This window comes from Mustela lutreola, chromosome Y, assembly GCF_030435805.1.
Source record: "Mustela lutreola isolate mMusLut2 chromosome Y, mMusLut2.pri, whole genome shotgun sequence".
Classification (NCBI taxonomy): domain Eukaryota; kingdom Metazoa; phylum Chordata; class Mammalia; order Carnivora; family Mustelidae; genus Mustela; species Mustela lutreola.
Window position 1 is genome coordinate 389,970 of NC_081309.1, and position 10,415 is coordinate 400,384.

The following is a 10,415-nucleotide window of genomic DNA, read 5'->3' on the forward strand; positions in this document are numbered from 1 at the left end:
ACGCTAGACCAGGGTCCCCGGTGGTGCCTTCGCTGTCCTCAGTCTTCGAGGATTGCGTGGGGGAAGGGCCAGGGACAGTTTCTCCTTGACAGGCTACAAACACCGGGCGGAGAGCGTGCTAAAGGAGGCGACGGGATGGAGGGGAAGGAGTTGTGGGCACTGGGGCCTGGGGCTCCTTAGGTAGAGCCCGAGGCCATCCCGGAGGAGGCGCACTGGCTGCCTCCCTGGCCGCCTCCAGCAGGGGGTGAGGGGCAGGGCCTGTGGCGGCCACGCCCACCGCCTTGTGGCTCCTGGGGCCTGGGGTCCTGCCATTGTCCTGGGCGCGGATCAGGCCTCCTGGGCGCCAAGACCCGAAGCGTGCCGCCTCCACCTCTGCCCCGTGGGCTCCTGGCCGGAAGCCCTTGTGCGCATGCGTCCCAGACTCCGCTGGCTTCCGGGAGGAGACGGCGGACGTCCACCCTCCACCGTTCGCGGGGCCGCAGAGCTCCACTGCCCGGCCGCCTGCGGGAGCCGCGCGCTCACCCGCCCCTGCTCCGTTCCCCTGCAGCTGCCCCAGCCGGGCGCCACGTGGGACACGGGACTGCCCCCGAATCCTGACCAACTCAGTCGAGGGAGAGGTCCATCAGGACGCGGCTGTCCGTGGACATATAGCCCCACCCCCGCAAGAGAGGCGAAGGTGCTGCCGGGCCTAGGCGGTGGGATGGCGGCAGAGCCTGGGCAGCAAGAGGAAGGCCGTTGGGAGAGAGAGGGCGCCATCCTGGCGGTGGAGCTTGTGCTCGTCGGGGATGACCTAATGTTGGTGTGGCAACTTGTGGTGGTCGGCGTGGCGGAGGACCCCGGGGAGACTGAGGAGGAGGAGGACGATGACGACGAGGCTAGGGAGGTTGAGAGTGAGGCTGAGGAAGACGGGGAGGCTGAGGAGGGAGAGGAGACCGAGGAGGAGGACGACGAGTTCGAGGAGTCCGAGGAGTCCGAGGAGGAGGCTGAGGAGAACCGGCAGGAGGATGGGGAGGAAGAGGAGGCTGAGGAGACTGGTGCGTGGGAAGAAGCGGAGGAAGAAGGGGAGCTGGGGACTGAGGAGGGGGCGCCTGAGGAGGAGACGGAGGACGTGAAGCCCACAGAGGAGGCGGCTGAGGAGAAGGGGACAGAGGAGGGAGAGGAGCCAGAGAAGGAGGAAGAGGAGGCAGAGGAGAAGGCTAGAGAAGCTGAGGAGGTGACGGAAGAGGAAGAGGAGCTTGGGATGGAGAAAGACGTGGCAGAAGAGCAGGAGTGGCAGGAGGCTGAGGAGGAAGCCGAAGAGGCTGAGCAGGCCGAGGGTGGCAGGGACAAGGAGAGGGAGGTTGAGGATGTTGAGGAGGAGGAGGTGGTGGAGAAGAAAGAGATGGAGCCTGAGGGGGAAGAGAAGACTGAGGAAGAGGAGCAGGTGGAGGAGGTGGAGGAGCCTGAAAAGGCTGAGGAAGAGGAGGGCCAGGAGGAGGATGAGGAGGCTGTTGAGGATGAGGTTGCAGAGGTACCTGTGCAGGAGGAGGAGAAGGAAGACAGGAGGGAAGAGGCCTGGGAGGGGAGCCAGAAGGAGGGAGACGCGCAGGAGCTGCAGGAGAAGCGGGAAGGGGAAGAACAGCCAGAGGCACCGCCAGGTCCGCCCCCGTCCCCGCTCCAGGCTCTCGCGGCCCTGCAGTCAGAGCTGGAGCCCCTGCACAAAGACGCCAGCGGGGCCTGCTCTGGGCTCAAGCTCAGGTTGTGGCAGAGGCGGCGGCGTCACCTGGAACACCGAAGCGCCCTCATCCGGGGCATCCCTGGCTTCTGGGCCAAGGCTGTATCCTTGCTACCTTCATGGAGGGACCCCGATGTGGCCGGGCTAGTGCAGGAGACTCCTGTGGCAGGGGCCCCGGCTCACGCCTCCGTGATCGGGAGGGTTTCGAATTCCTGCTTCCGGGCGGGGGTGCCCGGTGGGGCCGCAGGTTGTCCTCGATGTGCCGGGGAGGGGGCCGTGGGTCCAGCTTTCTCTGCTAGCGCCCAGCAGGGAACCACCTGACTTAACGAATGCAGCGGGCCGTGCGGGGGCGCAGGGGGCCTTGACACAATCTGTGAGGAGGGAGTGGGTCCCAGTGGTAGGGACCCAAGGCTGCACTTGCTGTGCAGACTTGCTCCGTTGTTGTAGCTCTTTCTTCTCCAGCCCTGGGAGAGTCCTTGACCCGAAGCAGTTTGGGAACCACCCGCAGCTGTCAGCCATGCTCAGTGAGCAAGATGAAGGCATACTTGGCTCCATGACGGATTTGCAGGTCTGGCCCGGGAGATGGAGGCCGGCCTGGGGGATGGGAGAAGAGGGGATAACAGAAGCGATTTCTCCCCAAGGCCAGGGGGGCAAGGGTCTGCTGGACAGAGATTTCAACCCTCCTCCCCACTTTGCCGCCCGGCAGGTGGAGGAACTCGGGTCTCCCCGTGATCGCCGCAGGGTCCTGCTCTTCTTTCGCAAGAACTCCTACTTCCGCAATGAAGTCGTTGAGAAGGAGTATGTCCTCAGGGCTGCTGGTAAGGGGGCCTCTGCGTGGAGGGGGTGGCAGCAGGTGGAGGCGGCAGGGTTGCACCTGATGCATTAGGCGGCGCCTTCGCACGTACCCATCTTCCTGCAGGGTACGAGCCGTCTCATTCCACTCCCATCCAGTGGCACCCCTGTTATGAACGGGAGGCCCGTAGCCGCAGACACCACAACAGCAGCCTAAACTTCTTCAACTGGCTCTCTGACCACAGCTTTGCCGGGTCTAGCAGGATAGCTGAGGTGGGTCCCGGGGACAGACCGCGCACGTGAACCTGGCTGTGTTCCCCAGCCGACTGGGATGGGCCTCTGAGCCCCGCCCCGTTTCCCCTGCCAGATCGTCATGGACGACCTGTGGCCCAATCCCCTGCAGTACTACATGAGGAAGAAGGCCCCAGCCGAGGAACTGAGAGGAGTGCAGGTGAGAAGACCGGGGCGTGGGTGCAGAAAATGCTCCGTAGGCCTCCGTGGGACCTGGGTGTCCCAGATGAAGAAACGGCGGCTCAGCGGAACGCTCAAGAGGCGGTGACCCCGTGTGCAAAGGGCATCAGCATGAGTCAGGGAGTGCGGTGTCAAACTGGTTCTGCCTGGGAAGCTTGAGGCACGCGGGTCAGGCCACACCAACAAGCAGAGCTGGAGAAGCAGGCGCCTCAGCTTTGAGCACCGCCTCAGTGCCTCTTGCCATCCTTGGCACAGAGTTTGGGTTCCCTGGTGTGAAGGCTCATGCGTCACCCCGTTACCTTTCTGTGTTCATCGGTAGAGTTTTCCCAGCCATCTCCCAGGGCAATCTCCTGTGCCCACCGCAAACATCCAGAGAACACTGGCCAGCATGCACAGAGATATTTGCTACGTGGTTGGAGGACATGTCAGGCGATCGCCATCAAGGCCCGGGGAGAGGGGCAGGGCAGAATGACCTCCGATCCCCGAAGGGTCTTGAACCCTCTAGCAAACCTGTGTATGGCCCATAGAGGATACTCACCGGCCTCCTCATATGTGCCTGTGTGCCTGTGTGTCTGTGTATCCGTCTCTCCCAGGAACTTCAGCATGTTGAGGTGAATACGCAAGAGCCTTGCGCTTGACCGGAAAGAGTCCAGGACCTTTCAGAGGGAGCCGAATGATCAGCTTGGGCCCTCGAGCAGGGACCCACCTCGAGCCTGGTGTCGGGAAGAAACCCAGGGCCGACTGAGGCCTCCTGTGAATTTATTAAAATGTGGAAGAGCGATGTCAGCCGTGCTTACGTGTGTTACTGTGGGTACGCTCGCACACGGTCTTCTTCATGGAAAGGGGCAGGTGGGGTGCCGGAGCTCATGGGATTCCCGTCGATGCTTACCACGCTGCCTGGGCATCCTTATTCCGTGGAAGGGAATATGCATGCTTGCCCAGAGGTCTAGGTCACACAAGCTCTGGGACTGCATCCCAGCGTGGCGGAGGTCCTTCCCCCGGGGATGGTGGAGGTGGGCGGGGAGAGGAGATGAGCGAAAGGCCAGCTGACTGAAAGGGCTCATGTCTTCCCTGGGGAAATGACAGAGGACAAGGAAAGGGAAGGACGAGCCAGGGCCAGACATGTCCAGTGTCAAGTTTTGGTGGATGGCGAGGACCCTCTTCCAGAGATGCTCCCTGGTGGATGAGCTCAGACACAGCAAGGGTGGGACGGTAGTTTCATTAGTCTCTTGAACCCCAGAGCCAGTGCTCTCCTTTCTTCTAAACAGGCGTGCCCAGGCCCTTGCTGACACAGTCATCCTCAGCCCCAGATACAGCGGGAGCGAGTGGGGGCCAGGCCCTGTGGAGGGAACGTTGGAGAGGGGAAAGTGGGACGAGGGAAGGTAGGAAAGATGACACTGTCATTCTGGCCCACGTGGCTGGACGGAAGAATGAATGCCAGGGAGAGTGTGTGTCACACACACACACACACACACACACACACACACACACACACAGGGACACCATCGGTTTCAAACCGCCCTAAGCCTCAGAATATTTAGCCACTCACATACCCCGACGCATACACTCAGGAGCAAAGCCAACACCCCGCACCCAACACACGGTGGTTCGGTCACTCTCATGTCCTGACGTGCACACACTCCCTCACCCTCCCAGGCACCCAAAAGTCACACACTCACATGTCCAGAGACTAGCTCACGGATAGGCAACCCCACGCTGCCCCGTGATCCCCAGTTCGCGGCTTCCCTAGGATTTTGGATCCGTGTCCCCAGATGGTCCGTAGAGGAGAGGGCAGAGTATAGCTGAATGCGAGACCCAGGACCCCCACCCGTGTGCTGTCTGACCCATGCTGACCCTGAGGCTGATATGCCTCCTTCCCCAGGGTCTGAAGGAAAGTGCCCAATACCCTCTATCCAGTTAGACCACTAAAAGGGAAATGCCTCCAGAGGGCACACCTAGTCCTCACCAACACCCCATGCAGCATGCTCCCCTGGTTAAGGGCCAAGTGCACACAGGCTGCTCCGACCATGTAGGGAAGCGTCCATCTCCTGAGGTTTTAGCCTCGCTCCTCCCACTTTCAAATTCTTTGTGACTTTGGGACTAAAAGGCAAGTCTCTCGTTCGTAGCATAGACGTGGCCAGCTTTTCAAAACCTGCTCGTTCTGCTGTCGTCCACATCGTACTCCAGTGCCGTGAAGCCCCATTAGTGAGCAGCCCCATTACTGACACAGGGCAGTCCACAATTGCACTACTTGGTGACTGTGTACTCCCTGACTGTTTCCACCCTCTATTCCTCTGTGACTTCCTCACTCGCTGTCTCATATTTTCGGGAAACGTGACAGCTGCCCTCCTGGACACCACTGGATTTAGCTCTGCCCAGCCCATTTTTGGCTTTCCCACGATTGGGGGGCGGGTCCCTTCCTCACAGGCAATGTGTCCTCTGGGTCTATACGCCTTGCAAAGTATGAATTCAGCTGGAGGCCTACCCGTCCTTCCCACCCTGCCTAACCCTTCCTCGCAGCTCCCTGCCTGTCTCTCCCTCCCCATCCCAGCACACTCCTCTCCCACCTGCCCCTGTGCCTCTCTTCCCTTCTCTCCCTCCCTCCCATTCCGCCAGCTCTTCTTCTCCTCTGGGCTTCTCTCTCTCTCCTCCCAGGCTCCCTCTCATCCCCCTCCCGCTGTCACCACCAGAGCCTTCTCCCTCTCCAGGGCTTTGCTCCTTTTCCTGCAGTAATCCCAGGAGGAGCCTCCTCCAACGGCTTGGGCAGGAAGGCACATGCTGGTCAGTTTAGATTGTACCAGGAATTCCGCAGTCTGCGCAGTCTCAAGGACTGTCTCAGACATTTTTCCATCTCCCCATAGACAGCCATGCATTTTTCTCCCTGCAGGGGTGTTTGTTTGTGTTGAGAAGCAGATTGAGAGAGTGACACTTGTGGCGACCACACACACCCTGCACTTAACGCCAAGGGAGTTCCTCCTGCTTCTTTGCGGTCAAAATCCCTCCCCAGGACACACTGACCCGTTCCTTTTAAAGGAGGCCCTCCCATGATGCAACCACAAGGCTGATGGCCTTGCCGTCACTCAGGAGGCCTTCCTGACCCCTCAGGCGGCATGTGTCCTATGCCGCCCACCACAGTACCCCCGTCCCCCTTGGCTCTTGGACTCTATGAGGTGTGGTTCGGACCGGAAGGACGTGGTGAGTACCAGAGAAAGGGCACTTGTGCTGTCAGTGCTCACTTGTCCGTCCCCTCCACGGCTGGTACTCCACTCAGTGGCGGACACAGACTAAGGCAGAACTTGGAGCAGAGCTAGAGGAAAGACACAAGAGCCCTAGCAAGAAAGTCCGGTGATGAAGGAGAAAGCAAAGAGGAAAAGAGACACAGAGAAAAAGGGAAAGGAGTCGGGCAGAGGAAAGCACAGTGGGAGAGTTTGGCCACTGGCTTGGTCAGACAGTGTGCAGAGTTTCTCTTTGGATTAAAAGTCTGGCCCATTAGCATGCTGCCCAGTCTGATCCCGGACCTCCCCTGAAGCTGCTTTGCGGCTCTGTGGGCACCCAGGTGGCCAGGGTCCTTGGCTCTTTTCGCTAATTTAATTCAGGGAAAGTATTTTGTGTGCGGTGTCCTTCTTTAAGGAAAGCCGGGTGGGAGGTGGTGGGCTCGGGAGGCAGATGGTCCCAGCACCCAGCACCTTGGTGGTAGGCTCCTATTCCCTCCACCACTGGGCAGGTCAAGGGGAAAACCACAGGACAGTGATGCGGCTCAGTTGGATCACCAGCTGATGCCCCCAGGGCTTTTCCCACATTCTGCTGAGAAGGTGTGCGGGAGGCGTTCGGGGCAGACACGGGATTCAGCTGCTGGATTTCAATTGCGGGTGACAGGCGAGGGGTCCTGGACGGACTGATGAGAAAGGGGCGAGTGGCCCTGTGATAACCGGGGCACTTGTGGGGAAGGCCTGAGATGTATCTCCGAAAAAAACAAGAGGGGTTGAGAGGCTCGGAAGCCACCCTGGTGGCGGGCAAGGGCAGGCTCCCTGGCTGGCTCTGGGGCCTGCCAGGGACAAGCCCCCTGCCCCATAGCTGGTTAGACCTCGGAGCAACCAGCGTTCTGCGCAGGGATCGGAGCCTGTATCCCTCCCAGGCCGCATGCGTGACTACCCGCGAGCACGCTGTGTCCGCTATCTCAGCCCCGGATACACGGAGGCCCTGTGCACATGCGTGCCCCAGACCCGCGCACTCGGATAAGAGGCAGCTGCCCACCCTGGTTCCCGGGTGTCCGAGCTAAACCTGCGGGGGCCACATTCATCGCCTGCCCTCCGCAGCTGCCCAGGCTCAGGGCCACGGCCACATGGAGAGGGAGTCGTGGTCCTGGGAAGGCGGGGCTGCCTCAGAATCCGGGACCATCTTGGTCCCAGATGGGGGCGGTGTGGAGACGGGGGGCCCTCAGGGAGACCGGCTCCCGCGGGCACGCGGAGGTAGTGGTCGCGGCTGTGCATGAAGCTGAGGCCCAGCAGGGCCGAGAGGAGGCTGTGGGGGCCAGGAGTTGGTGCTGTTGGTGGAGGATATCGTGGTGGATGAGGGGGTCCGGCGGGGGAAGACGAGGATGTGCTGGCGGTGGAAGACGTGGAGGTGCTGGCAGTTGAAGACGAGCAGGTGCTGGCCGTGGAAGACGAGGAGTTGCTGGCTGTGGAATGCGAGGAGGTGCTGGCGGTGGAAGACGAGAAGGTGCTGGCGGTGGAAGACGAGGAGGTGGCGCAAGCAGAGCAGGTCCAGAAGCCGAAGGAGCTGTCGCAGGCAGAGCCAGTGCCGCGGCCCGACACAGCCGGGGCCGCCCTTGCCGCGCTGCAGGTGGTTCAGGAAGCGCTCCGCTCTGTGGATGTCCAAGCCACCAGGGCCTACCTGCGGCTCAAGCGCAGGATGAATCAGAAGCGGAGTGGTCACCTGGCTCGAAGGAGGGCCATCATCCAGGGCATCCCTGGCTTCTGGGCACGCGCGGTATCCTTCCTTCATCGCGCCGGCTGGGTTTTGGCTCCTGTGGACCACAGTGGGAGCAGGGCAGAAGGGAGCAGTGCCTGAGCCAGGGGCAGGAGTGCTGAGAAGGGCCCCGCTCCCCCATCCATGGGCCCCACCCCTCCAGGAGTGGGCACCTGCCAGCAGTAGTCCCCACTGCCAGCAGTGGGCGAACCCCAGAGAGTGGGCACAACCTTCTACTGCACAGCCTAGGTGCCGGGGTGTAGTAGAGGGTGGTCCCGGAGGACGAGGGTGCGGGCATGGGCGTTGGTGGGAAAGGCAGGGTTGAGACCTGTGGAGTCTTCTCTGAGTAGACGCTCCGGGCCAGTGCTTTGTTGCTGTGCATCCCACAGGCCTTGGCGGTACGGAACCCGTGTCAACACTCTCGACTCCTAGTGATGCCCAGTCCCACATGGCTCAGAGCACATTTGGAAGGAAAGGATTTGGGGGTAAACGGGGCAGATGGAGAGGCTGCCCGCCTCATTCCGTGTCCTTCAAACCGTGTATCGTTGCCTTGTTCCCGGGAGACCAAGGGTTCTGTGCTGCGCTTGCACTCATTGAGAGTCAGTCAGCAGGCTGCCTGATTTCAGCGGGCCCCGGGACCCTGGACACGGTGCCCGGGTGCTACCAACTCTGTCTCCACAGGCCCTCCTGAAGCCGGCTGAGGCCCCTGGCCCAGGTACTCCCAGACACGTTTCCTCCCTCCCTGCCTTTCCCTCTCCATGTCCCCCACCCGCGCTCGCTCGCTCGCTCTCTCTCTCTCTCTCTCTCTCAACCCTCCCAGCCCTCCGTCTACGTCTGTCGTCAGGGTTTGGGTGTCTCTGTCTCTCTGTCTCCTTCCTCCCGCCGTACCCCTTTCCTCCCTTTGTGGCTGACTCTGCCAGGCCCTTGCTCGAGACCCTGGGTGTGCAGCCATGCTGCAAGCGAGCGGAGCAGCCCCCTTGTGGGCACAGAAGGTCCCTCAAGGGCCCAGGGCCTCGGGTGAGCACACAAGCAAACGGGGCCGTGAGGGGGACCGAGACATCCAAACATCCAGAGTGGTGACTGACTGCCTCCTGGCCCAGCCGAGCACGGGCACAGGCCAGAGAGGACGTAGGCAGGGAGAGCGGGCGGGCTCTTGGCCTTGCCATCTTGGTCCCCGGGAGCCTCAGCCCTGTTGATCCTCCAAGCCCTGCGATGCCCCAGGGCAGAGCATGGGTGACGAAAGGGCAAGCGCTGGGGAGGTTGGGACGGGGCAGTGCCTGCTGTTTCTGCACAGGCCGCCTTCCGTCCCCGGCTCTCAGTCGGGAAGGGCCGGGGCGTTCCTGGTTCTCTTCCCGGCGCCCTTGACGTCGAGGCTCCTTGACCCAAGGCAGATCCTGAATCACCCCCAGTTATCAGCTGTGATAGGTGACCAGGACACAGACATGCTACACAGCTACATGACCAATTTAGAGGTTAGCCGTGGAGCCTGAGGCCAGCGGTGGTGCCTTGGGAGTGGGGGTTGAGCTGGAGTGGGTGCGTTTGAGTTGCTGAGAGTCGCGGTCAGTCAGTCACGCAGAACAGCTAGGGTCAACGACCCCTCCCCCTCCCCCTTCTCTTGCTTTCCTGCGGCAGGTGGAGGAACTGGGTCGTCCCAAGTACCGCTGCAGGTGGATGTTTTACTTTGGGAGCAACCCCTACTTCCAGAACGACGTGATCGTTAAGGAGTATCACCTGAGCATCGGCGTTAGGTGTGGGCTTGAGGTGCAGAGGAGCTGGCGGAGGGCTTCCCGGCATGAGGGCCCGGGGGTGGAAAGGGAAGAGTGTGGGGTCCTCGGGGCAGTGCAGGGATTTGGCACAGGAAGGGGGACAGGTCGTCGGTTGAGAGCGAGAGCTGGCGTGGGTCCTAGGCCTCGGAGAGCCTCCCTTAAGTTTCCTCGTCCCGCAGGATATCGGGAGACTCGTTGCACTCCAGTCCAGTGGTTCTGGGATTATGAACGTGGTGCTGCCAGCCACAGGCGAGACCCCAGCGGCCTGAACTTCTTCAACTGGTTGTGTGACCCCAGCTGCCCAGGGTCCAACAGGATCTCCGGGGTGAGGCCCCTGCGCCTTCGTCAACAGCGCAGATGCTGGAGGCCCGACTACTGGGGAACGGGGTCGGGGGCCCCGTGCTCAGCTCACCTTTTGTCCCCTACCAGATCATCATCGAGGACCTGTGGCCCAATCCCTTGCAGTACTACCCGAGGCAGGAAGGCGGCGTCTGGGAATGAGCTGAGAGGATGACCTGTCGGTGAGGAGCCAGGAGGGCTGGGTCCAGAGCCCTGTGGGCAGGGGTGCCAGGGGACAGTCAATTTAGTGGCGGGGAAACTGAGGCTCAGAGGAGCTTGGACCCATGGAGCAGGGGGCAGGGTGGGAAGTGAGCCTGCGGGAACTCAGAGCGCACACACAGGGCCGAGGATGGGTCTAGTCCGGC

At 61.6% G+C, this 10,415-nt stretch overlaps 2 protein-coding genes across 2 annotated transcripts; both read left to right on the forward strand.

Annotated features, from left to right (window-relative positions):
- The first annotated feature begins 700 nt into the window (after window positions 1-700).
- On the forward strand, window positions 701-3,742 carry LOC131822507 (testis-specific Y-encoded protein 1-like). The gene is made up of 6 exons (XM_059158818.1): window positions 701-1,816; window positions 2,205-2,282; window positions 2,421-2,532; window positions 2,634-2,779; window positions 2,874-2,957; window positions 3,571-3,742. Exons 1-6 carry the CDS (start codon window positions 701-703, stop codon window positions 3,613-3,615), a joined length of 1,581 nt encoding a protein of 526 aa, XP_059014801.1. The 3' UTR covers window positions 3,616-3,742.
- A 2,345-nt stretch (window positions 3,743-6,087) lies between these two features.
- Window positions 6,088-10,212, forward strand: LOC131822508 (testis-specific Y-encoded protein 8-like). Its single transcript, XM_059158819.1, has 7 exons — window positions 6,088-6,172; window positions 7,294-7,446; window positions 7,713-7,966; window positions 9,337-9,417; window positions 9,578-9,688; window positions 9,875-10,036; window positions 10,141-10,212. Exons 1-7 carry the CDS (start codon window positions 6,088-6,090, stop codon window positions 10,210-10,212), a joined length of 918 nt encoding a protein of 305 aa, XP_059014802.1.
- The last annotated feature ends 203 nt before the right edge of the window (window positions 10,213-10,415 follow it).